The 27,844-nt window shown below is 38.7% G+C and overlaps 1 protein-coding gene across 1 annotated transcript; it reads right to left on the reverse strand.

Annotated features, from left to right (window-relative positions):
• Positions 1–838: 838 nt before the first annotated feature.
• Positions 839–12,701, reverse strand: meox1 (mesenchyme homeobox 1). Its single transcript, XM_033984860.2, has 3 exons — positions 11,827–12,701; positions 5,059–5,231; positions 839–1,978 (listed from the first exon to the last, which is right to left on the reverse strand). The coding sequence occupies exons 1-3, from the start codon at positions 12,326–12,328 to the stop codon at positions 1,856–1,858; spliced, it is 798 nt and encodes a 265-aa protein (XP_033840751.1). The 5' UTR covers positions 12,329–12,701; the 3' UTR covers positions 839–1,855.
• Positions 12,702–27,844: the final 15,143 nt, after the last annotated feature.

Genomic DNA, 27,844 nt, shown 5'->3' on the forward strand with positions numbered 1-27,844 from the left:
ACTCAATTTTGTTACTTAAGTAAAAGTGCAGATACTGGAGCAAAAAAACAAGAAACAAAAACTCAAGTAAAAGTTTTAAATACCTGTTTAAAAATGTACTTAAAGAGTAAAAAGTAAAAGTATTTTCTCAGATTTTATCTAATAATGCTTCAGATGTTGTGATTTTTATCAGGATTTTTGTCAGATTTTGTTTAAACAGAAACAATTGAACCAGTTTTTTCCTCACTGTTCTTATTTGTATAGTTTTGTTTTGCTCAAACTGTGAACATGATCAAAATAAACCCAAAAGACTTTTCAGCAGGTCTCAAACAATAATAAAAATACATTTACTTTTCAGTCCTATTCAAAAATGTAGTGGCGTAGAAAGTCCAGATACCTGCTCTGCAATGTAGTGAAGTAAAAGTTAAAAGTATCCACGAAAAGTGCTTTACTACTTTTACTTTGTTATGTTCCACCATCCCTCTTAAGTTGCCCATTAAGCAAAATATAGACAGGATACGTCCATTATAAATCTGTTAATGCTTCTATAATGTGTCTTAATAATAAGTGTCCCGGGGGCCTAAAGAGGAAGATTACACACATGAGACTTCCTATGCATCCTAAACTGAAGCCAACGCACACAGAGCTACTGTAACACTCAAACAGATAGAAAAAAATGCACAAAAGAACACATATTTCTTATCATATACTGCAGCTAAACCCAACCATAATGGACAAAACACATGCACATGAGCAGAGTTACAGCCCAAACCACAAATCGAAACATCAGTCATATGTTGCATTTGAACAAAATCATCAAGACATATCCCCCCGTTTTGCATAAGAAAGATTTATTCTCTATGCAGAAACAGACATCTGTATTTGATCACTATTCAAAATGTATAAAAAACATCGAAGGAAGAAACATAAAAATGGAATAATGAAGGCACTTTAGTTTGGCAAGAGTTTGTGCAAGATGCAGCCGGCTGTAGTCACAAAGATGCATTCAAAGACGTCTGGTTTAATTCCAGTTTAAAATGTCCAGAAACCAGAAGATAATAATATTTACAACATAAAAACGTGGTAGAAATGTGTTCCTCATTTTTATCCTGATCTGGAAAATAGTTCACTTCTATCATATGCCATAACACTTTGCCACCAAAATGTGCGTCTCGGAACCAGGGTTACGTTTGTGGTTACTTTTTGGCTTTGACAACTTTGTGATTCAAAAATATGGTAGTGGTTAAGGCTAGTGGTGTACCCCGCCTACGGCCCACAGTCGCTGGTATAAATGCCTTTTATTCCAACAAGATTAAACATGAAAATTAATGAAAGTTTTATACAAGTTATATCGGTCTTAAAGTTGTCACTGCGCAGCAACGACCTAACCAGGTGAGGTATCATTTTAAAAAACTGGCACAATAATAATAAAAATGTCAACAGTAAAACAAATAACAGTCAAATATTTACAACAGATTAAAGATACACTATGTAACTTTTTGTGTGGAGGCTCGCCCACCTTCCTGTCTCCATGGAGATGTTAATGCTTTGCCCAGAATCCTGCAAAGTATGGCGCTAAACGTAACTACCTCAATGGAGACAAGAAAAATAACACCACTAGGTCAAGTTACAGGTCAGATCTGTGCAGAGGCGACCCCGCTCACAGTAAGAATGCATAGTTTTCAAGCAACAAAAACGTCTAAGGCAAAGCAATAATATGAGATAAGCAGGTGGCAGATGCTCCACCAGGAAAGTTACATAGTGCAGCTTTAAAGCAACAAATAGTGGCCTTGATTTCATGTAAAAAAGTCTGAGGAACGTCCATGTTTTGTTGCATACGTGTCTCCGTGTGTCCCGCAATGTGACGTGGATGTTGTTATTCCGAGCTGGGGGATGCGGCAGAGTCTATGTCGTCATTGTCCAGTTCGTTTGGAGATCCAGACTGTCCTCCTTTCACCCTCTTCCATTTCATCCTCCTGTTTTGGAACCATACTTTCACCTGGAACGCAGTAAGTGTACAGTGAATTCATGAGGAAGGATCATAAAGCATGTTTTTGTTATTTAAAAGGGCTGTACCTGAGTTTTACTGGATTAAAAATGTGAAAAACTAGTTCTATATAAAGTGTTTGCAGTGGTCCAAATGCATTCCTCACTTGCCTAATGTCTTCCTCGCATCCTAATTAGTCACTGTGATGAGTTTATGAGACTTTTTACAACTTTATGTACTAGCCAAAACCAGTGGTGGAAGAAGTACTCACTGTTAATTAAGTAAAAGTACAAATACCAAAGCAAAAAAAAAATACTCACGTAAAAGTAAACATAAAATTATCACATGAAAGATCTACAAAAAACAAAAAAAATCTAATAGTATTTTGCGCATATTTTGAGGTCTTAGGCTGCAAATGTAGTAATTATGATCAAGATTTTGTTCAGCAGAAACTATTGAAGCCATCGTTTTTTGTATTTTTTGGGAGGGTTGCTGTTTTTATTTGCATATTTTTGCTTGACTTTTCAGCAGGTCTCAAACTATAATAAAAAATGCTTTTACTTTTCAGTCCTGTTCAGAAATGTAGCTGAGTAGAAAGTACAGATAAATGTCTCAAGTGTCGTGGAGTAAAAGTAAACTGGGTCCATTGCCAAGTAAAGTACAGATATTTAGTACTTTACTACTTTTACTTTGTTACGTTCCCCCATTGGCCAAGATGTAATTACATGAAAAAACTGGGTACAGACCCTTTCACTGTTATTTTTGAACAGTATTTTTCCTTACTGCTATTGGAGTACTTTGAGGCAGGGGTGTAGTACAAAATTCTTTATGCTGGGTACAAACCATCTAGGTGAACCCACACTACATGTTGTACATACACGTTACATTACGCATTGGGCCTGGAATAGACAAAACTCTCTTTTTATGTAGTTTCAACTTTCAAAACTGATCCATTACAATGACACATTCGCTATAGTCTTATTGTTTTTCAATCAAACATGGCATAAACATTACAAGAACATAGGTCACCGGCGTAAATCAGTGCAGTTTGAAAAAGACCATGGACTCTAGAGGTCCAGAGAAACCTGGAGCTGTTCCTCTTCCTTGTGCTCGCTACCTGATCCATGGGTTTTGTGGTGCGTTTGTAACAACATGTACAACACAGTCAGCAGAAAAACACACAAATAATCTCTGTGAAATCTCCCCCATCGTCCTGAGGATACGAGCCGGCTCTGTGCTTTTGGATACGAGCCGGCTCTGTGTCTTTGGAAACGAGCTGGCTCTGTGTCTTTGGCTTGAGATAGACGAGAATTTACTGAAAAATGAAACTGACTGAAAAATAAATCCATGCATAATTTCAAGTAATGGGTCAAGACCAAGATGTGCATCGCTAGAGGGTTTATGAAAGTCAAAATCCGGGTTAGTTGAGGCTTAAATATTGTTAAATGCATTGGTGGAATGTAATGAAGTAGAAGGAGTAAAGTACTGTACTTACGTATACATTTAAGGTATCTGTATACGTTTTACTTTTACTTCACTACGTTAGAGAGCAGGTATTTGTACTTTCAACCCTTCTACATTTTTAAAGTAAAAGTATTTTACCAGCTGAAAAGACTGAGGAGTTCTTTAACACATTGGTAGTCTGAGTAAACAAAATATACAAATAAAAACAGACAGAAAAAAAGATGGATTCTATTGTTTCTGTTTAACAAAATTCTGCATAAATTTGTATAAAAATCACTACATTTTAACATCTCGAAATCTTACTTTTGATTTTTTCATGCAATATTTTAACTTTTACTTGAGTATATTTTTGCTCCCAGAATCTGTACTTTTACTTAAATAACTGAACCGAGTACTTCTTTCATCACTGTCTAAATGCAAATTATGTTTGTAGTTAACATTGGGGACTAAATGAAATGCCTGGAGCACACCGGCTTACATTAACACACAGTATAGACAGGCATAACTATGCTTTTTTTTTTTCTAGAAAAATACTATGACTTTAGTAATGGTACAGTTTGTGGATGGAGAAACTGATAACTTCAAGAGAAATTTTTAAATCCAACAAATTTGAAAATGTGCTTTTATTCGGTCGTTCTGCTTCTAGCTAAGTGAAAAGACGGCAGTAGCCCGGGACGATGTAGGATGAGGCGGAAAACCCCAGACAGGCTGCAGAGGGATCGAGGAGTGAGGATGGGACCGGGATTTGGGAATGTTTCGGGAATGTCTGCGTGTCTCTGTACTGATATGTGTGTGTATATGTGTGTGGGGGTGTGTGTGTGCGTGTGTGTGTGTGTGGGACGGAACGCCTGGGAAAAGCATTTAGGAGCAGACAGCAGCAGTATGTGTGGTCAGTGTGTGGCAGTGTGGCCCGGGACCAGGGGGGAGGAGTGGGAGGGGAAAAGAGAGAGGGGAGGGGGGCTACATCCGAATGTTATAATATATGACCACAAGATTTAGAGTGGAAATTTACATATTGCAAGTTAATATGATGTAACAATTCTGGAAAATTTCAATTGAGTAGCATCAGGTTGAATTTTGTTGTTGATAATCTTACCAGGCATATGAAATATAACCTGTTTTTGACAAGTTTAAATGTAGTCAGCAAATATATTTAAGTGTCACATCATGTTGAAGATATTTAAAGTTCTAAGCTGATCGTCTGAGTCAATACACTTGATGTTTACGCCAGGAGCTGGATTAGAACTGCTCTTTCCTCTATATTTAAAAGGTACACTGTCATTTTTCAGGCTGGGGACACTTCACCTGCTTGTCTCCATGGAGATTATATTGCAAAGCCTGAAATGTTGCACAGTATAGCATTAAACTTATCTATAAGGTTTATTTAATTGCAGCAGTTTTTATTGCTAAAAAATACAATCCAATACATGCATTCTTGGTGAGTTTAAGTTTAATGCAATACTGTGGAACATTCCAGACAAAGCAATAACATCTCCATGGAGACAAGCAGGTAGCAGACTATAGTTTTTTCACCCATACTGGCTGCTAACGACACAAATACAGCGTAATAGGAACATAATTAAAAACTGTATTGATCACATTCATATAAATAAAAGCATCTTGTTCACCTGTCTCTCTGTGAGGTCCAGGTTGACGGCGATCTCATAGCGCCTCAGTCTGGTCAGGTAGTTGTGGTGCGTAAACTCCGCCTCCAGCTCCCGCAGCTGCTCTTTGGTGAAGGCCGTGCGCTCCTTCCTCGCCTTACAGCTAGAGTCCACCTTGAAACTGGAATCCTGCAGGTCTGAAAATAATAAAATATGATCGGTAAAAATAAATATAGAAAAAAATGTATATAATTTTACTGTTTTTCACTTTTGTAAATTTAGACTTTTTCCTCTGGTATATTTGGTATCTTTAAATTGGTAAAGGCATCAGCAGTAGTGGTTGTAGTTGTAGTGTAACTCTGTGTACTTTTTGAGAAAATATTCAAATATAATGTAAGTTTTTAGAAATAGCAGTATTAGTAGAAGTAGTAATAGTAGCAGCAGTCTTCATAGTAGCAGTAGTAGTAATAGTAGTAGCCTAGTAGTAGTAGTAATAGTAGCCTAGTAGTAGTAGTAGTAGTAATAGTAGTGGTAGTAGCAGTATTAGTAGAAGTAGTAATAGTAGCAGTAGTAGTAGCCTAGTAGTAGTAGTAGTAAGGACAGTCTTGGTAGTAAGCATGGGCCTAGTAGTGGAAGTAGTAATATTAGGAGTATCAGTAGCACAACTGGATTTAACTCACCAAATACTTTACTCTCACAAGTCATCATTCCACATCTACTTTTACTTTTAATACTAGTATAGTACTTTCAGCAGTACTTTTACTCCTTCAACCTCTGTCACTAATACGTTTTTAATTGTTTAAGATTTATTTTTACAACATATTTCAGAGCAGTACTCCAAAGACTTTAATGAGAGCCCTCGTATAGTAAACACAGCAGGTTGTAAGTGGACCACCCAATCACTTACCCTTATGTACTCGGTCACTACTAGTACTTCTACTTCTACTGCAATATATACGTAATATGTTTTATAATTACAACTACATATGCCTTCACTTATTTTGTCATACTTTCAGGTCATAGCTAGCCTCCCGTGTCTTGCGTACAGGTCCGAGGACACATAGGGAGTACATTACAGCAGGAATGCAGCGGAACATAGTTAAAAAGTCTAACAAAAGAACAAAGGTGACCAGGATGTGTCCAAGGCGCAGAGCTGGGAAAGGCTGAGCGAGTGTCTATGCATTTTATATAGATATGAAGGGCTATGCAGAAATGTACGTGATGAGTAAACGTGTGAGAAGGGTCCAGGTCAAACTATATAGAAAATTGAACACATGTCACTACTGAGTTTTGTGGTCTTTTTCCAAATGCAATAGAGGAATATGCAACTGTACCAGATGTGATTTTTTATAAATATATTGCACAATCTTTTTGCAATTTTCATTTCAGATGTGCTCTATATTTTTGGATCATATGGGATTTTTTTTTGTGCCATTTACAAAGAAGAGGATACAATTGATTTTGAATATGCCAATGGTAACTTTTGTGTTAGTTTTTATACATTTTAAAGGGATTATATGTTCACATTTTTTTATATCATCTCATAAAAAATATTTAAAATTTTGCATTTATATTTATATATATATTTTTTATTTTATTTTTATTTTTTTATGCAAGACAGACAAACATAGTGACAAGTCATATGTAGTGCTGACAAGTGATGATAAGACATAACAAGACATAACATGGTTTATAGCCGTAACAGCTATTTTCAATTATATGTGACAAGTTTGTGGTGTGTAAGTGTGTTGGACATATGGGTGTGTGTGTGTGGGGGTGTGTGTGTGTGTAGGGGTGTGTATGTATGTGTATGTGTGATATTTCCATGATTTTGGAGGGGATAAGGTGGGGCAGAGGAAGCAGAGGAAAATGCTATGCTAAGATATAGAGAATGTAAATCGTTGAAAAATAAATAAATAAAATAATAATAATAATAATAATAATAATAATAATAAAAAATAGTTGTGATTGGTGAAGTCAAGTTTTTTTGTTTTTTTTTCTCAATACATAGTTAAGTAGAGGTTTATACAGGTGCCATATAGACTTTGTGTTCTCCACTGTTTCTCTTCCATAGTCCATACACATTGTACTGTATCTTCATTTGAAGCTATAAATACCAGTGGAAGTTCTTGCTAACGTCTGTCCCCAGTGTCTAAACGCAGGGTGTTTTGGGTAACACTTGTGCATTGGTAGCGACATGAGCCGCTGATGTAATCGCTCGAAAATGGTCCTAATTTGTCAAAAGTGAGAAGTCGTAGCGAGTCTTTGCCAGAACCCAGCTCCAGAACGGGAACTGGGAGTGGAGCAGCTAATCCAGATGTGTCCAGACACACGTGCGGTGGTCACAGACTGAAGTACAGCTGCAGACACGGGAACGGGAGGGGCTAGTGTTTGGTCAGAGCAATGCAATGTAATGATAATACGCTGTATTATGTGGCAGAATGACACTTAAAGGGCCCATGTTACACTATTTTCTTATAATTCTGTTTCCTCATCACAAACATACCTGGAGTTGTGTTTTGTTTCATTCACATGTTTAACACACAAACCCTGCATATTTACGCTGAGTTCTTCTCTCAAACTAAAAACACTCTGTTCCACCTTATGATGTCATGTGGTGATACAGGAAGTGCTCCACTGTGATTTGAAACTCCACACACCTTCACTAGAATCAATTGGATGATTTAAGTCCTGGAATTGCCAATCTTTACTGAACAAAAAGCAAAAGGTGAAATGTGGCTGTTAACTTGAAAACTCCCACTTCATGACATCACAAGGTGGAACAGAGCATTTTCAACTTTGGAGATGTAGACGGGTGTAGATAAAGGATTATTCAAACATGTGTGAATGAAACAAAATGCAACTCTTGGTATGTTTTTGAGGAGGTAACAACATTAACACGGGGCTAAACGCTCATCTTTACTTCACCAGGATCAATCACATCATTAGATTTGCAACATGTTTTCAGAGTTACTTCAAAATATAAAAAAACAAACTATTCACCAAGATGAGTTTATAATCTCATTTCACTGACTAGAGACCAATAACATAATAACAATCACTGGCATGTTAACAGTGCACTTCTCGGAGGATAAAATGCTCTATAATTAGATGTAGACAGTCTCTTTTACAATATATTTACTCAAATACATGGACAAAACCTGGTACAGTTTGTTGAATGTCATAGTCTCTGGCCTAGAAAGTGAAAATTCCAAACATGGGCAGGTAGTCACTAGCATGCAAATGTGGAAATGTAAACCTGGTTATAATATAAACTGAGCCTTCCTTTATATTTGGGTTTAGTGCTAATAGCTTCATTGGTTCACTTACTAAAAATATATCTCTATAGGGGGCAGAGGTGGTACTTGAGTAATATTTTATTGAAGTAACAGTACAAGATTGTTTTTGGTTACTATTCCCACTGTGAGTAAGTCTAAAAGTGACAAAACCTTTATGTTAACAATATGAAATGATCTGAACATCTGTGTTTCTTGCACTGCTCCTTCAGATATGATTTAATTTGTCTCATTTTTGTCTATACTTGAGTGATTTCTTGGACCTCTACTTTGCATTTCTACTCGAGTAACATTATTTTGAAGTAACTCTTAGACTCTTAGCCGCTCTAACATCCCTGGTATGCAGAAGCAGGTCTCTCAGTGTCCAGGTGTGGCGTTAGGCTGGTTTTACACATGAACACCTGGCAACCCACACCCTCTCCCTCACAAACAGAGCTCCATAAATATGCCACAGCACAGCCAGAGCCGCAGCCGCACAGCAGGACTCTCTCACAAACATTTGGTCCTTTTTAAACCCAGACCCACAATGCACTTTGTCTTCATCAGCGTCTCAATCAGAACATAATTAGCGTGGTGTAAAAGTCATGGTTTATGTGGCGAAGCTAACTGTGGTTTTTGGGGTGTTTTTATGAAGAAAAGTGACTGTAGTTTCAGGTCAGTTAGAGACAATGAAAGTATAAGTGGCAGTTTTTAAATTTTAGGGAACTTATGAGACCCTGTACACATATTTTACAGAAAAGAACAACAATTGGAAGAATTTGAATTAGCTCATTTCAAATTTCAAGTTTTAATTTAACTAAACTTGCCTCGTGGTAGATGCTTTGTCAGTGCATCTATGTTATTCTAAAGTTGTAATATATTCATAGATTTCAGGCAAAGTAGTAAGATTTTGTGAGGACCTTCTCCCATTGAAAAGATATAATATTTTCATTTAAATTGGTTAATTGCTATGGCGACGGAGGACAGCTGCCATAGCTTGAAACCCATGAAGACTTATGCGTGTGTGTTTTATACATTGCACATAATTGTACTTTTCAAATCTGGCGTATTCGTGATTAGATTATCCAAAAAAATTAAGAATTTACCCTGGAACTAAAACATCATTGAGCTTAAATTTACTGAATAAACATTTGATTTCGAGCACTTTTTTTTTGAACATTAACGCACCTTTTCATTCATAGCTAACTTTTTTTTCCCAAAATATTGTATTTTTCTGCGGTTATTCCCTCCCACACCACTTCCTCCCGCCCCCACACAACTTGATATGTCCCCCATTTTCCTATTGCACCACTTTTGTAAAATTGCAAGTGTAGCTCGCAGCTGATATCAGATCCTGGATTGAGTTACTCTTTTGGCGCACATCCACGCACTGAAGCCAAACTTAAAGAAGCACGCGCAAGGTATATAACGCTCGCCCGTGTGTAAAGTGGATGCTCGGGGCCATTTTCCTAATTTATTCTGTTCTAACCCAAACCAATAGACCCTCAGTGGTATTTTTTTAATTTTTTTGTCCAAATTTGGGGGCTGATGTAGTGGTCAGACCGGTTGCATGTACTGAGTGGGAGATTGTGTTACAGCTTAACGACAGGAAAATGTCAATGGAGAAATATGCGGGAGGTGGGCTAACAGCTAGTGATTTTAGCAGACGCGGCTTGGCCTGTGTTCAGTGCGTGAGCGAGGTTACAATAAGGTAAGGAGCGAAGAGAGGGTCTGACCCCCCCCTTTCCCCCCCTCTCCCCCACCCACCTCCCCATCTCCCCTCAGCTCAATTAGCCCCGTGTTGTTATAGAGGTAATTGGACAAGTTGGGGGTAATCAGTTATGTTTATACTGTGGGCCGAAATGTTAATCACACGAGTTTTGAGGTGGAAGAGTGAGAATCGATAAAACACATTCAGATATTTTAGTGCATTTTTTGATAATGAAGTACAACAGTGTTTAAATCGTTTTGAATCACGTCCAAAGACGAGTAAACGGTTAGCGATGATTCAAGTTCTCAAGCATCATGGTTAGCCTATTTTGCATTTTGAATTGAAAAATAAAAAATAAAAAAAATTGCAGGCTTTTATTTCAGTTCAGATAAGATAAGTTAGAATATTTTGAATTTTTTACTTTTTTTTTTTTTTTTTTTTTACAATTTTTTTTTAGTCTGTTTTACAAGCATGCCAGCTACTTCCTACAAATTCTGCTTCTGGGGGAGTTTTAGGTTTAAGTAAATTTCAAATCATTTCAAAATCACTGCAAACCCATGCAATCCAAATACAACTTTTAAACTCCATATTTGTATTTTCGCTGTATAATTGTGCGTACTGTGTTTTAACTGCAGTATAAAGCCTGATATTTGACCTCACATAGACTAGCTTACTGTAGTAAAACAATCGCCTGCATTTCCTCAGAATCCAGGTCACAGTTCATCTCATTAATCATCAAGTCCTCTCCGAGTCTCTGCACAATAAGAGGATGCTGCTGCGGCTCGACTGGCTTCACCCACTCCCCTTTAACACAGAGATCTGCACCTATGGAATCTCATTAATGAAACGTGATTTGGGAAGTTACATCCTGGTCTATTGTTAGTTTCTATTTGATGGTACTTCTTAAAAATGTTCTGTTACGTGCGAGGTTTGTCTGTGTTGGCACGGCAACACTTTATATATGTACAGTATACGATTGAGTCAGTGGTGATGGATGTGAGGTTAGTTTTGGCGCTGGTGGAAGAAGTACTCAGTTTTGTTGTAAAAGTACAGATACTGGAGCAAAAAAAACAAAAAAAATAGTAAAGGTAAAAGTATGACATGAAACAATCTAAAAGTATTAAAGTATTAATGTACTTAAAGAGTAAGATTTTGAGGTGTTACGAGGCTTCAAATGTAGTGATTTTGATAAAGATTTGCACTGAATTTTGTTCAACAGAAACAACTGAATTCATATTTTTTCCCCTTACTGTTTTTATTTGTATGTTTTTATTTGCTCAAGCTACGAACGTGTTAAAAACCCCTCAAACATTTCAGCAGGTCTCAAACAATAATTTAAAAAAATACTTTTAGTTTTCAGTCCTGCTTAAAAATGTAGTAGAGTAGAAAGTACAGATACCTGCTCTGAAATGTAGTGAAGTAAAAGTAAAAAGTATCCATTTAATCCATTGGTATGTCTCATCAATGTCAATAATTTTCAGTATATTTACAGTCAGATTTTGCTTTTTAATTAAAGAGACGATAGATTCTAAATGTGTTTCTTAAAATCAAGGGCAGAATTAACAAACTAATATTTTGTTGACTTTAAATTAACCTTTCAAAGTCTTGCAAATGATTCTCTACCATTATGTAAATACGCGAAATTTGCACTTTGTACCTTGAACTGTGACTAACAATCTGGGACTCATTGTGAATCATGCAGCATTTGAGATAAGAAAGGAGTATTACTATAGCTTCACCATCTGAAAACGATAGGATTTTAGATTTTTACTAACAATAAGTGATTTTGTAGCTCCCTCCACTCACCTGTAGCATCTCTCTTTCTTTTATTGCTGCTTTTCTTGTCCGAATCGCCGGACGCTGCGCTCTGGGGCGAGTACTCCCCGTCCAGGCACCCCGGCATCCTGTCCACACTGTCCATCTCCGGCCCCCCGCTGCCCCCCGTGCCCACCACCGCTCCCACCCCGGCCCCTGCCACCGCTCCTGCCGAGGGGGCGACAGGTGCGCACGCCTCGGGACCCCTGGAGCCGAACTGCCACTCCGCCACCCTCTGATACCCCGCTTGGGTGTCGGTGGGGTAAAGTCTGTCGTCCCGTGGGTATGGGGTCGGTACCAGGCAGGAGCTAGGGGTGAAGTCTGCGGTGTAGGCCAGGAAATCGGGCTTCTGGTGCAGGGTGAAGGGTGGTTGAGGTTGGTAGGGTGACTGGAGGTTGACCTGTCCGCCCGGGTGATGGGGGTTACGCATGCACCCCCAGATAGCACTACCAGGGTGGGCGCTCCGCATGCAGCTACTGGCCGGTTGATCCATGCTAGAATACTTGTCAAATGTCCTTTAATTTTAAGCAAAAATCTCCACAAAATTCAGTTGTAGTCAGAAATTTGGTGGGTTGCCAGGTTGAGACCACAAAAATAACAATCTTATCCCAACTACTTCTCTAAAAAAAAAAGTCAAATTCTCAATTATGGTCCAAATTTCAAAAAAACAGTGCGTTGACAGATCATAAACTAAACCTTCTTCATCTCATCCGAATTTTGACGCGTTGCCAGGTTGTGAAGTTGTCTTTCGCCTCAACATCAAGACTCCACAATCCACTGCTCTTCTCCGGCTCGCATCCCAGTCTGCAGAACTGTTCTCACAACTTTCCTAAAGCCATTCCTGACAAGAGAGCACCTCCTTCTATTTAAACCTATAGGTGGGAAAGAGTGGCGAGTTTATGGGGTGTAACATGAGCTTTTGGGGGAGGTGGGAGGAGCCGGGGGCGGAGCCGAGCCGGGCCGGACCACATGTTGCCTGGTGGTATACCCTCCAACTAACTCTGCATCAACTATTAATCATTGGGGAAATTTTATATGCACATCTAATGGGCTTTCCAGACGCGTAGAATTTTAAAGGGACACTGTCTATAAAGCATAATGTTAGAAGCACCCACCCATGAAAGAATAAAGTGACAGGTTTTCATGTTTTTAGAATTATGACTTGGTTTAGTGCGCAGAGACAAGGAAGTGTTTTAAACCTTCATTTAACAAAACAAAAGTGTTGTTTTTTTGTATTTTTATTAGTCTAATCATAACTATTATCCAATTTAGACAAACTTTGGCCACAGCGTCATACTTTATTTTTTATATATATAACTTCAAAGCGTTTCATCAAGGAATCACTCACCCATTCACACATTCATACACCAGCGTACGCAGACACTTGGGGTGAGGTGGGTTAAGTGTCTTGCCCAAGGACACAATGAGCTAGAATCATATTTGATGTACAATGTATCCGTTTTTGTTTCCCTTTTATGAAGCCCCTTCGGCAGTTTAAGCTGTATTTTAAATGCGCTATTTGAATGAATGAATAAATAAATAATTGTCCTCCTTAATTTTAAGCAGAAGTCTCCACAAAAAATTCAGCTGTAGTCAGAACTTTCGTGGGTTGCCAGGTTGGGACCACAAAAAATAGCAATATCTTATCCCAACTACTTCTTTTAAAAAAAAAATCTCAAAATGTGAATTATGGTCCAAATAGCAATGACAGAACCTACACCTATCTGCTCAACCAATGATGTTTATGTTGAGAGCAGGATTTGAACCAGCAACCTTTGGATTACTGACCAAAAACTCTACCAGTTGAGCCACCACATCCCTTCATAATATTACAATTCCTATAGGCAACAGTTATGGATTTACTTGTACGTATATGTCATATTCTATGTAAAATTATCTAAATTAAAGAATAAAATAAGGTAAATAGGACATTAAATAACACCTTAGATATAATTACATTTAACAGTGTTTTAGTGAACTTGTCCCATACACTTCAAGGACTTAAATATCTATTGGTTTCACTTTGACACCCAGTTTTAGTCCCGTTTTTGACACCTTTTCAGGGCAGGTTAACCCTACCCCCCTGACACTGCACCCTTGCTCCCTATCTGTCCTCTTCAATCTACAAAGTACTTTTTTATGACTTTTAAGAAATACCTCTTGTGTGTAGTTTAGTTTCACACCAGGACCCACCTGGCTGGCCCTCTCATAGCTCAGAGGTGACGGGGTTTTTGGCGTTTTTTAGGGGTAAGACTCTGGCCCTCCCAGGCTCCGCTCGCTCACACTTCGGGAGGGTTCACACCAGAGCGGACACCGTATACAATTTCACGCAAATATTTCAGCAACACAAGCAGCCATTTTATTATGACAAATGTTGAAAATGGAGGTGTTTCCATTATATTCATCAGGACACACCATATTTCAGATAAACAGACATTTTCAATAGGCTTAAGCAAAAGAAGTGTTGAGTTAACAAATGCGACGAATCATATCATCAGGAGCCTACAGTGGTCTAAGAAGTACTCCGTTTTGTTAAGTAAAAGTACAGATACTCAAGTAAAAGTAAAAGTATCAAAGTACCTGTTTAAAAATGTACTTAAAGAGTAAAAAGTAAAAGTATTTCGAACATATTTTGAGATCATATAAGGCTTCAAATGTAGTGCTTTTGATTAAAAAATATGAAAAAATATAGTGGAGTAGATAGTACAGATACCTGCTCTCAAATGTAATAAAGTAAAAGTAAAAAGTATAAAAGTATCCACTGAAGTAAACTACAGATACCTAAAACATATACTTAAGTATTTTACTACTATTACTTTGTTACGTACCATCACTGAGAACCTATTACAACAGTTACAAATGACGAAATCTAATGATCTTTCTTTGTACACACTTAACATAAAATACTGAAATAAATATTAAAGCAAAACTTGATTTAACACAAACCTACTCATCGTTTCTAATGGCGGACGCACCACTTCCTTCATGATATTATTGCTTTGCCTGAATGTTCCACACTATGGCATTAAACCTAGCGAAATAGCACCTGTTTCATTTGTGTTGTCAAAATATATATATATGTAAACAAGAATTCATAGTGTGAGTGGGCTCGCCTCTCAGCAGATCTGACCTGTAGTTGGACCTAGTGGCACCATCTGCTTTTTTCCGAATTGAACAGTTACAAAATAATCAATGCTAATGCTAATGCTAATTCTGAGGCATAATAAATATTAAAACAACACAACAAACTGAAGTATTCTACATATAAAAACAATGGGGTAGTCTTTAATTAATTTGAATTTTAATGCATTATTTTATTTTTCGTGATTTTATTAAAAGTGATTGTTAGCTTTGCGACGTAGCAAGCTAGCGAGCGAGCTGCTGTGCATAGAGCCATTTTACTTTAAATATGTACATGGAAAACAGTGACAAAATTCATCTAAAATGAATGTTTATATTTTAAAGTGTTGAGTAGAGTCGTACTTCCAGCGTCTTTTACAAATGCCTAAATCCCTGTCCCGGCGGTTAAGCTAAGCCCCGTCCACCGCTCGTCTTGGATCTGCCTCTGAATGAACACAGTCTGCTGCAGTGATAAAAGCCACTTCCCAGTGAAGTCATGTCTCTAATACCATTAAAAAGACTCGGGGCCAAAACCAAAACGCGACTCCACTTTCGGCGTATCCTTTACCTCATAAACCCACTCAACCACACTCTTTCATTTTTTACACAGCAGCGGTCCCTCCTCCCTCTGTTCCTCCCTCTGTTCCTCCTGTGTCCTCGCTCTGCTCCAAACTCTCCGAGGGACCATAACGCAGACGGGAATCACACCCCAGTTCAATTTATGGAAGAAGGAAGAAGTTTGTGCAATTAATTTCAATCAAGATGCAGTGTTTTGATTCTGAAACTTTACTTAAGAACTGATTTAAGATTTTATTGCTTTTTGACGCCCGCGGATCATTATTTTGATCATTACTGTATATTTTAAATCACACCACAACCTATGGATAGCTACAGTTTACGGTATCCTGCAGAAAAACTGGAGAACAAGTTGTTTTTTTGGAGCAGTGTTGTGTTGAATGTAGGAAAATGACTCAAATATGAATGACTCCAAATCATAGACTAAAGACGTGGACTAAGTGAGTGTGACGTCACCCACAGAGTTCAGCTCCAGTCAAATGAAGCTCATCGAGGCCAGACGTTATAGGGGCCAATTTGGAGCCAAGTTCCATATTTAGATTTTCGACCGCGAGCATCATAATAACATAAAAGAAAATGTTGAGGTTGAAGGTAACGCCCCCTTCCACCAGCATCGTTGGTTTAGCGGGGAGCGAGCGCTGAGCAGTCAAACCTGTTGCTGAGAGCGACGTCGGGGCGAGAAGGCACCTGATTTTTCTGTTATTCATGTTCATAAAAAAAATACCAAAATAAAAACACCAGCATCATGTAGAGTGGGTAGATACGAACATTTTAAGACCAAAATGACGAGCCTGACAGCAGCAGTTACAGAGAGAGGGGCCACAGTTTCTCAATACAAAGTGAACTGGAGCCAGAGTCAATGGACGCCCATGGTCACTTCCTATTTGTAACGTGGCGGCTAGAAGTTTAGCTATGTCCATTTATATATACAGTCTATGATCTAAATACAATATCAAGGCAAGGCAAGTTTATTTGTAAAGCACAATTCATACACAAAGTAATTCAAAGTGCTTTACAGAATAAGAAAGACACAAAATTACAATACTGTACAACAAATCAAAACATAAATAATCATCATAAAATCAAAATAAAAGAGTGCAGAATAAAAACTTTTCAGTCATATGCACAGCTAAACAGAACCGTTTTGAGCTGGATCCAAAACTGGATTTAAAGTAGAGGCCTCACATCTTCAGGAAGACTAAAGCAGATTTTAGCTGCATAAAACTGAAACGTTGATTCCCCATGTTTAGTCCTGACTCTGGGACAAGGAGAAGACCAGGACTAAACCAGGACTAAACCAGGACTAAACCAGGACTAAACCAGGACTAAACCAGGACTAAACCAGGACTAAACCAGGACTAAACCAGGACTAAACCAGGACTAAACCAGCACTAAACTAGGATTAAACCAGGATTAAATCATGACTAAACCAGGACTATCAGGAAGTCAGTCCCTGAGGTTCCTGAGATGATTCATATGGCACTAACATGTAGGAGATGTACTTCAGTACTTTGCCATGGAGAGACTTGTTCACACAGAGCTGCTTTAAAGTCTATTCTCTGAGCCACAGGAGCCAGAGACCTGAGCACAGGACGCATGTGTGAAGTACTTCCTGGTTCATGTAGGTAAATGAGTGGAAAAAAAACTATTATAAAATAGTTAAAAATGCTGTAATGTTTTTTTTATTCTGGTTCCGAGACGGTATGTTTAGTTTTGGTAGTAAGAATGTGAGCGCTCATGAGCTTGTGGTATACAAAAAACTTTTCCTGATTACTCATACTGCTTTTTAAGTGAGCCACTTTCACTCTGCAGTACTCCACAATAGTAGTAAAATACTTTGGACTGAAATCCTACTGGCAGTAAACCCAAACACTCACACATTCGACAAACAAATAAAACTCCACACGAAATATAAAAACGCCTGGAGGTAAAAGTCTATAAAGGAAGGAAAAGCAAGAATCTATTCTGAGGTCGCACTCAAACCGTTTCCATTCACACAGCGCATTGTTGGGCCATGAAGCATCCCCACGTTTTACTGGCAGCCCCGGACTAACCCCCCTCCTCCTCCTCCTCCTCTTCACCCCTCCTCCTCCTCCTCCTCCTCCCTCTCACCGCGGGGAGCAGGGGTTACACTGCATTTGTGGCCCATCTGTGTGTCAGGCCAAATTACTCACTCTGTTTGCAAAATATATGACTTTGAAAAATCTATTTCAGGGCAATTGTGTCAATAGAACTTTAACTAATTTATGAAGACTTTTACTGGCTAGCTTTTTATTGTAGAAAATTGGATATATCTTTGTTATGATTGAAGAAGTATGGAGAAAAATTGTCATAATAAGAGTAGCACTGCAGTCTGGGGATTCCCTAGAGAGTTTTATGTGAATGCTCGCTGTCTTTTATGGGCCATTCTTTCATCTGTTTCTGTTTGTGAAATCAACAATTTTGTAAAACCTCATGAAGCAACTGCTGCTTTGTTTTTAATCAATACAAAAATACACTGAATTGAACTGCAGTTGAAGTACTAGTAGTAGTATAACCAATATAGGAGTATAATAGGTAGCAGCTTCAGTTTTGTTGCTTAAGTAAAAGTACTGATACAAGGGCAAAAAATACTCAAGTAAAAATGTTTAAAAATGTGCTTAAAGAGTACAAAGTAAAAGTATTTCGTGTGGATTTTGAGGTCTAATAAGGCTTCAAATGTAGTGATTTTGATAAACATTTGTGCTGAATTTTGTTTCCTAGCTGTTTTTATTTGCTCAAATCATGAACATATTAAAAATAAACTCTTCAGACTTTGCCGCAGGTCTCAGACAATAATACAACTACTTTTACTTTTCAGTCCAGTTCAAAAATGTAGTGGAGTAGAGGGTACAGATACCTGCTTTGAAATGTACTTAAATAAAGCACAGATATCTAAAATTTGTACATACGTAGAGTACTTTACTACTTTTACTTCATTACGTTCCACCACTGCTAGCAATAGTAGCATAACCATTAAAATAACAGTACTTTCTGAAGTTAGTGCCATAACAACTGACGAGATTAAAACTACAGGCCTGAGCTAGAATTGGTTCTTGGTAATTGTAAGAAATATATGAATTATCAGTATGTAAACATTTATTTCTTAAGTAAAGTAGTAGCTTTTTTGTTTATTGGAGTATTGAAAATTTACTAGGACATTTACTTGGAGTAGTCCTTCCTCCTCTTGACTTGTACGTGCTCAAAGTCATAGACAGTGAAGATCTCAGAAAAATGACTCACATCTGGACTGGCTTTACACACACACACACACACACACACACGCACACGGAGCCTGTTGCTGTCACTCAAATACAGTATTTGTTGTGGAAATAAATAGTTGTAATGCAAGCTTCGTTTTGCTGAGAATTGAACCTTACTTTCTTACTCAGCAGCAGTAACAGTAGTGAGCAGTAGTTGTTTGCAGTAGCAGTATGGGGCAGTGCGTTTTCTTCTGATCTTTGGCGGGACACGATTAGAGCATCACATCAGTCTCGTGTGATTGACCCTTGACCCCGCGACCCTAGGTTCACCTGAGGCGTCCCGGGTGTTTGGAGCTCCTTATCTCTGCTGCTACTGTTCTGGGACAACAGAGGGGTTGTATGTATGAGGAGAAAGGGCAAACAGTGGCAAAAGGTGGGATCAAAAACTAAATACTACTGCGTCTCTTTATCTCAAATCTGAGTTACAGCAGATTTCCGATCAGGGGTTGTGAAGGAAACTAGCAATCAGGTATAAGCTGGACATGGTTATAATCAGTGGTAGCAGTAGTTGTGCTTGTTGTATTATTAACCTGACCCTAACCCCTTCAAGGTCCTTCTGACTGGTCTTAATTTTAGTTTTAATTTGGTAAATGGTCACATTTTTATATAGTGTTTTTCTACCTTCAAGGCACTCAAAGAACTTTACATCAAGGAACCACTCACCCATTCACACACACATTCATACACCAGAGTACACAGACACTGGAGTATTCATCGACAGTATTCATCTGTGGGACTTGGGATCGCACTGCCAACCTGTGGGTCAGTGGATCTGACCACTCAACCAATGTTTATGTTGAAAACAGGATTCGAACCACAAACATAACATTCAGTTCATTTTAATTTTAATAGACATTTATTTAAAATTTTGTGCATGAAGTTTATTTTGACCCCAAAAATCTTCACCAACCAACTAAATCTACTACCAAAATCTACTGAAGTGTGCACTACAAATTTTATGGGGGAGAGTCCACAACCCGCTTGTCTCCATGGAGATAGATAACTTTAATTCCATACTGTGAAACATCCAAAGCAATGCAATTCAAGTTCATATATAGCGCATCTAAAAACAACTTCAACTGACCAAAGTCCTTCATATAAAACTGAACAAAAATAAATATACAGATAACAAAATACATAGGAAAAAAACAATTAAACATCAAGATTTCCTGTCTAGCTAGAATTAAATGCCAGGGAAAAGAGGTGGGTTTTCAGTCTACTTTTAAACTGCATTTAAGACTGAGAGGATCTGACACTGGTTCTAGTGTCTGTGGCAGCGCTAGTCTGAGCGCTGCCACAGAAAAGGCTCAATCACCTCTGGTCTTGAGCCTGGAGTTGGGCACAGCTGACCTCAGGGCTCTGGAGAATAGGGCTGCAGTAACTCCTTCAAGGATCCACAGAGTGCACACAGGACCCACAGAGTGCACACAGGACCCATGGAGTGCAGATATTTAAACACAATCAGTAACATTTGAATTGCACCCCTATGAAAAAAGAGCCAGTGCAGGTGAGTGGCACAGGTGTGGACAGTCTGAACACTGTAGGGAGCCCTGGTCCAGTCCCACATACACAGAAATACAATAATCCAGATGTGACGTTACAAATGTGTGGATTGCTTTTTCAAAATCCAAATGTGGAAGGTAGGACTTTACTTTAGCAAGAAGCCTCAACTGAAAGAAGCCGGACTTTATGACAGAGCTAATGTGCTTGTCCAGTTTGAACATCACGCCAAGATTCCTCAGTGCAGGCGACAATACGAAATTAACCCTCAACCAGAAAAGTGACATAGTTTTTAAATGAGTTTTGCAGTGCGCTGTAGTCTCTTTGTTTGGAAAGGCTCTTGTGTTTTCCTACAGTTTGTTGCAGACTCTTGGCTCAGATTGGGTTGTGTTTAAGTGCCACTGATAATTGACATAATTCCTCTCTGGATGTACACGGACCGCTGTAATAGAGCTGCTCTGCCGTGTGTCAGAGGCAGGTGCTGTAATCACACTTGAGCCTATGATTGCACTCAGGTGTTGGACAAGATCTCAGCCCATTGTGAGGAATATTACGGCCCTACGAGGAATTGAACCTTCAACCTCATCACGCCTGATACTGAACCTGTTTACCATTTTCCATTGTTATATTTCAGCAAGCGAGGCTCCGAACGCCGTATCTGTGAAATTGACCGGTTGGGCCATCCAAGTGCACACAGCCAACTGTCAGATGGAATTACACTCAGGGAATCCAACAGAGGTAAAAGGGAAAAATATTACAGGGAGTGGAAGATGAAATCAAGTAAGTAGTTCACAAAATATGTTTTCCCAATGGAGAAAACTAGAAAATAGAAATAGTAGTAGTAGAAGTAGTTGTAAGTAGTTAAATAGTGGTTGCAGCAGTAGTAAGGAGTTGTAGTAGTAGCAGTAGTAGTAATTGTAGTAGTAATGGTAGTCGTACTAGTAGTATAGTAGTAATGGTAGCTGTAGTAACAGTAAGTACAAGTACAAAGTAGTAGTAGTAGCAGTAGTAGTACCAGTAGTGGTTGTAGCAGTAGTAAGGAGTAGTAGTAGTTGTAGTAGTTGTAGTAGTAGTAGTACTAATGGTAGTTGTGGTAGCAGTAAGTACAAGTACAAAGTAGTAGTAGTACCAGTAGCAGTAGTACCAGTAGTGGTTGTAGCAGTAGTAAGGAGTTGTAGTAGTAGTATAGTAGTAATGGTAGCTGTAGTAGTAGTAAGTACAAGTACAAAGTAGTAGTGGTAGTGGTTTCAGTAGCTGTAGTAGCAGTTGTAGTGTAGTTGTAGTTGTAAAAGTTTTATGAATGTGTACTTGTGGTATGATTGATAGTGGCTTAGTTGGTAAAGTACCCATCCAAGAACAGTTGGTTCAAATCCCACTCTAGACTGCTACTGCATACAGTATACTTGAGCAAGATACTTCGCCACTTGCTGGTATGATGTGTACGCACAGATACTTCAGTCATGGAAGACATAGACAAGTAGTTCATACATTACAATTACAATACAATACATTACTTAGAATTAGTGATTTGTTTGTCAGACAGGAGCACAGAACACACACAGAGAACCTTGAGGAAACACAACATCAACACACCGCTCGAACCTCACACCAAACTCAGACAGTTATCAGTGAAACCAGAGGACAGAATACAACCAGAACACGCAACAAAACATATGTAGGGGAAACGAGAAGTGCATTTGGAACAGGGAAAAAAGAACATCAAAAAGAGTGTGAAAAAGAAACAGCCAACACACAAACAAGAGCAATAAAAGAACAAGTAGAACAGGAAAATCTAAAATCAGCCATATTTAACCACTGCAAGAGACAAAAGCACATCATGGACTGGAACAATGTCAAGGTGATCTGTGCTGAAAGACACAAATACAACCGCTGGATCAGAGAGGCCTTCGATATCCGCAAATGAGGCCCGAGGAGCATGAATCGTGACGAGGGAACCTACACCTTTTCACACACATGGGATGCAGTCAGACAGTAGGGGGCGTAAGCTTGCTTTCACTTACTGTCCGGCAAAACCATATAAAGCAGACTACAAGACACGACACGACACTATCAAGTGACATTTCTGAGGAAGGTAACAGGAAGTAGGCGAAGCATGTAAAGCAACAAAAAGAATCGCTAATATAATGCAACGAATATTTTTTTCAATCACATTCAATAGATGCAATGATTTGTGAGTTTTACTACTAGTTTTACTCATTATATAAACGTATGCAGTCTCAAAAGTTCATCTGGTCACCCCCGTGTTCTCCTGTTCCTTGACCCTGATCACGTCTGTTTTATTCAGTCACTTTATTACAACAATAAAAGCTCCGCTCACTCCACACCACTCAGACTCATTTCCCTCTGCCACAGGACGACCACACCGCAGACCAAATGAGTTTCTGATTTTACTGGCAAAAGGTGAATGTAGCGTTCCAGGACCATACATCTACATCCAAGGATCTGGGAATGCCTGGAAATTGGTGAAAGAGTGCCCTCTAGTGTGGAGTTAGTATAGTAGTATAGTATTCAAAGTTGCAGATGGTGGTGGAGTGTGAATGTCTATATTCTTCTAGGAAATGTGTTGATGTGTTTATACTAGAAAATCACATATAAAGATGCACAATGCAACTTTACTAGTAGGAATCTGTTAACTGCTTGTCTCCATGGAGATGTTATGGCTTTATAATACGGCATTAAACTTATCTATCTTGTGTCTAGTTCATTACAAGATTTTTATGTCCTTCGAGATACTTTGGAAACATTCTTCTTGGGAGTGGCGTCACCTCTTCGCAGATCTAACCTGTAACTTGACCCGGTGGTATCAGTATTTATCTCCGTAGAGCTGCATACATTTAATGCCATACTGTGGAATAATCAGGCAAAGCAACAACATCTCCGGTGAGACAATGTGGCTGACCCTCCATCACAAAAGTTACACTTTGAATTTAATCGTAACATGAATCTAAAGTGTCATCAAGTGATTTGCTCAAGGACACAAAAACATTGCGTAAACTGGTGGTATGTTTACGTGACATATTTTAAGCTTAGAAGTATCAACTAGAGTCTGAAATTGCTAATTTAATAGTAAAGAGGAGTGGGTGGAGATAGAGGGCATGTGTAAATCAGTCTTTTTTTTGTGTGCAGATTTTAGGGTATCCTTAAGCAGTAGTAGTACTTTCATACTTTTAATACCAGCTGTTTTAAATATGGTATTGGTCTAAAAAGAATCAATACTTTTATATAATTTTAAATGGACTTTTAAGTTGGTATCAATCAAATCAAAAGTGGCAAGACAAGGCAAGTGTATTTGTATAGCACAATTTGTACACAAAGTAATTCAAAGTGCTCCACAGAACAAGAAAGACATTAAAATCACATTGCTAACACCTAAGATACTTAGATCACCGCGTTACCTTTTACGAAAATACCATATTCGCCAAAAACAACATATTGCCCATCGGTTTGCTCTCCATGCTAAGTCACTCCCCCGTCACATCGCTATGACGTTCCAATCGGCATGCATTCCTCTAATGAAACGACTGCACATTGCATCAGATTTGTGAAGTTATAGTGTATTGTTTTGTATCCTGCTTTTGTATATTTCTTGGAATATTGTCGTGTGGGAGTTTGGGTGACGTAGGCTCGCGGGCTGAGCACTGGACAGAATCACACTGCTAACCGTAAGCGGAGTTTCGAATAGTGCCCGGGAGAGATTACGAGATTACTCAAACATGCATGGATGACATCTACAGCCGCTGCAGCCACGGTTTTGATGAGTACATGGTAGAAAGCTCCAAAAAGTTGATTGAGGAAAACATATTTTACAGTGCTTTTCTCTGTAAAGATCATAACCATATGGATGCTACTACTCCAACTACATCACTCTATGACTTATATAGTGTCAACGCACGCATCTATACAGGAAACCATTGTGAGGTCCGAACACACTATAAATCAGATTAAACATCTTTGAGATGGCAGGAACTGGTGATGGTAGGAACCGTGGAGTTTGTGGGTGTCAGGGGGGATCGCTAGCATGTGCGCGCTGACAGTAGCTCCCTGTGTGTTCGCGGATTACCTTCCCTCCTGTTGGCCGTTCGTGTTTCCAAGCGGCAGGGTTGTACTTCCTGCTTTGGGAGATGCGGTCTTTGAAGAGGCCATTCTGAGCGTGCTCCCCACAGACCTGTCGTGAGGAGCAAACACCTCTGAACGGAAAGGTTGGAGAGGGACCAGGGATTCTGCAAAGTAATATCCATAGCACGCAACAAAATAAAAGATGACATGAAGAAGTATTGTAGGGCAAAGTCGTACTGTTTTGTTCGCCAGTGACATAGTTGTATAACAAGTTGACGTTGACGACGACCCGCTTCTCTGATTTTTATTTGTTTTTATTTTGTGTGACATTTTTTAACCCTACAAATATAACCTACAGTCTGAATTGTTAATTTAATAAGTACAGAGCAGTGGGCGGAGATAAGGGGAATGTGTAAACCATTTTTTTTTTTTTTGCAGTTGAACGCCAAAAACTGATGATTTTTTTTCCCCCAGATCAGTTATTTCATCATGTGCTGGTCACAGGCAACAGCATCTACAATGAAACCACTGAGAATGATTTAAAACAGGACCATCAAAATATTTGACAAGAAACCTGTTAGAACACACTGTTACCAGATATTACAGAGATTACACTTTCTTCGTTTTAATCTGGGACTCCTTAATCCCTGATCTGAAACAGGACCTAGACTGGGCTGGTTTTAAACATGGTGAGGACCTGCATTTGTCCTTATATATTATTAAAGTGAACCCTGTGTGCGTTTTTACCTTTTATAAAAGCCCTACTAGGGACAAACCTTGCAAATTACATTCCACTAATGAAACTACTGCACATTGCATCAGATTTGTGAAGTTGCAGTGTATTGTTTTGTATCCTGCTTTTATATACTTCCTGGAATATTGACACTATAAATGTCGTAGTATGTTACACGTCTAATGCACATACTTGTTCCTATTAATAAATAAACATATAAATCAAGATAGATCAGCTACACTGCTAAATGATTGCCTAGACACAGGGAGAACATGCAAACTGCACTGTGTCGAATCCCAGTCTAACACCGGATGCACATTGACTAAAAGTGCAGAGCGATTCAGGACTCGTGCAGGTCACGTAAGACCCAGAAAGTCATTCAGACCAACGCGTCCTGCCACACTGACCTCTGCAGAGTGCAAGTGCGGGCCCGGATGAGGCGCAGGTCTGTGGAATGGATCTGCAAGAAGTCTATTTTTCCCTGACATCACAGCGGACTGGAGCGGTTTTCAGGTCATTATATCTGTGTTAACGCGTAACTTTGGTCAAATACAATTAACTAATCGCGTAACTTTGGTCAAATACAATTACCTGCAAGTAATTCGCGTTAAGAACATGTCGGACCAGATCTGGAGTCAGTGAAGTACAGCGTAAGTGGTTGGTTGAGTTGTTGTTCTACCTTTTGATTTACTTAGAGCTTCTGCTATTTAATCAGTGCCAGTTATCGTTCACAGACTAAAAATGACATGATACATAAACTACAGTATATTAAAAACCTGTATATCCTTCACTTCCTGTATTACCATATGACATCACAAGGTGGAACAGAGTGTTTTCTGTTTGAGACAAGACCTCAGCTTAAATATGCAGGGTTTGTGTGTTAAACATGTGTGAATGAAACACAACTCCAGCTACGTTTGTAATGAGGAAACGAAATTATAACATAGATCTGAAAATAGCGTAATACGGGCCCTTTAAATGACTAACGTTCCACCTGTATCCTTAAATTTGAACGTTTAACTTTAGGTCAGTCAAAGGCCCCTCAGTGAAAGTGGGTGTAACTTTCAGGAAAACATATTAAATGACTTGTTAGCCTGGACAATAAACAGTGAAAGGTAATGAGTAACAGTTACAGAGAGCACCTGCCAACATGGCCGACAGACAAACTCCACATTAACCCTTTCACACACACCCAGCGCGACATTATTAAAGCTAATGCACAATATTTAGCAGGCTGAGGAAGGAAAATAATGAGAGTCTGAGAGCCATTTTGGAAAACAAGTCCATTTTATTAAGTCATATTTGTGGCTTTGGAAATAAAGTATGTGTAATAGTAAAAGTGTTCAAAATATCTGGTAGAAGTTGAAGGAACAATAGTAGTAGTAGTCGTCACATTCTTATATAGCAAGGCACTCAAACCACTTTACATCAAGAAACCACTCACCCATTCACACACCATTGTACCCAGACACTGAGGGCGAGGGTAAGTTAAGTGTCTTGCCCAAGGACACAACAACAGCATTCATCTGTGGGAGCTGGAATCGCACCACCAACCTGTAGGTCAGTGGATATGACCGCTCAAGCAATGATGTCTATGTCAAGAGCAGGATTCGAACCGCTAACCTTAGGATTTGCGCACAAACACTCTACCAACTGAGTAGTAGTAGTAGTAGTAGTAGTAGTAGTAGTACACATGTGTCAAAATCAAGGTCCCCGAGCCAAATGTGGCCCTCCACCTCATTTTATGTGGCCCTCAACAGGGTAAATTAAAAGGTATGATGGTCTTAAAATATCATTTCATCAGGAGATACACAGTTACACAGCCATTTTTTTTTTTTTTACATCTAGGCAAATTCATATGCAATATTTGTAACTTGAATAAGTAATAAATACAGAAACAGCTAATTAACAAGTTAAAGAAGTATTTACATTTATTTTACATCTGGCCCTTTGAGAGCAGCCATTTTGCTGATGTGGCCCTCGGTGAAAATGTGTTTGACACCTTTGTAGTAGTAGTAGTAGTCGCAGTAGTAGTAGTCATAGTAGTAGTTGTCGTAGTAGTAGTTTACAAAAAAAGCTCCAAAAAGTGGCAGTTCTGTTACACGTTATACTTCATAACGTAATAAAGCAAATATTTGATCCATGGGTTGCAGAATGATGAAAAATTAGGACTGTTGCCATAGCGATTAGCAATTTGAAACAAAATATAGTCTCCTTATAATGGGAAAAAGTCCTTGAAATGTTGATCGAATACTTTTATCTCTTATCCTGTGCCTAAAAAACCTTGAATTAACATTACTTCCATATATTCCACTGCCCTGTGTGTAATGACAATATGTTTTGGTCTAGACAGTAATGCAGTCTATATGAAAAAGCAGAACGAATCGTGATGGGACCTGCGTATCTGCCGTTTGAAATGAATTAGCAATGACAGGTCCCATTATTACAATTACTGCATGTGTATGTGCACTGCAGTGTAATCCTATAGGAGTTCAGGCTGCGGTCAGGGTCCATATCTTGTGTGGTAATAATATATGCACACACAGCTAAACAAATGTCTATATTTAGCCAGCCGACGCTTTTACGATGACGGATTCTTTACCGAGAGAGTCAGCGCTCAATCAAAACGTTCGCAGAGAAATACCAGATGTCAACAGTAAACCTTGTCCAATTTTATATTTTTTTTCAATTTTTTTTTCTCAATTTTCTTCAGCGTCTGGAG

Source organism: Periophthalmus magnuspinnatus, chromosome 19 (genome assembly GCF_009829125.3).
Source record: "Periophthalmus magnuspinnatus isolate fPerMag1 chromosome 19, fPerMag1.2.pri, whole genome shotgun sequence".
Classification (NCBI taxonomy): Eukaryota; Metazoa; Chordata; class Actinopteri; order Gobiiformes; family Gobiidae; genus Periophthalmus; species Periophthalmus magnuspinnatus.

What these genes read in the sequence shown, in the direction of transcription:
- meox1 (XM_033984860.2), bottom strand. Translation starts at nt 12,328, where the DNA reads ATGGATCAACCGGCCAGTAGCTGCATGCGGAGCGCCCACCCTGGTAGT. An exon ending in AAGAAAGAGAGATGCTACAG is followed by an intron (nt 5,232 to 11,826) that starts GTGAGTGGAGGG and finishes TATTATTTTCAG; the next exon opens with ACCTGCAGGATTCCAGTTTC. An exon ending in TGGACCTCACAGAGAGACAG is followed by an intron (nt 1,979 to 5,058) that starts GTGAACAAGATG and finishes ACTGCGTTCCAG; the next exon opens with GTGAAAGTATGGTTCCAAAA.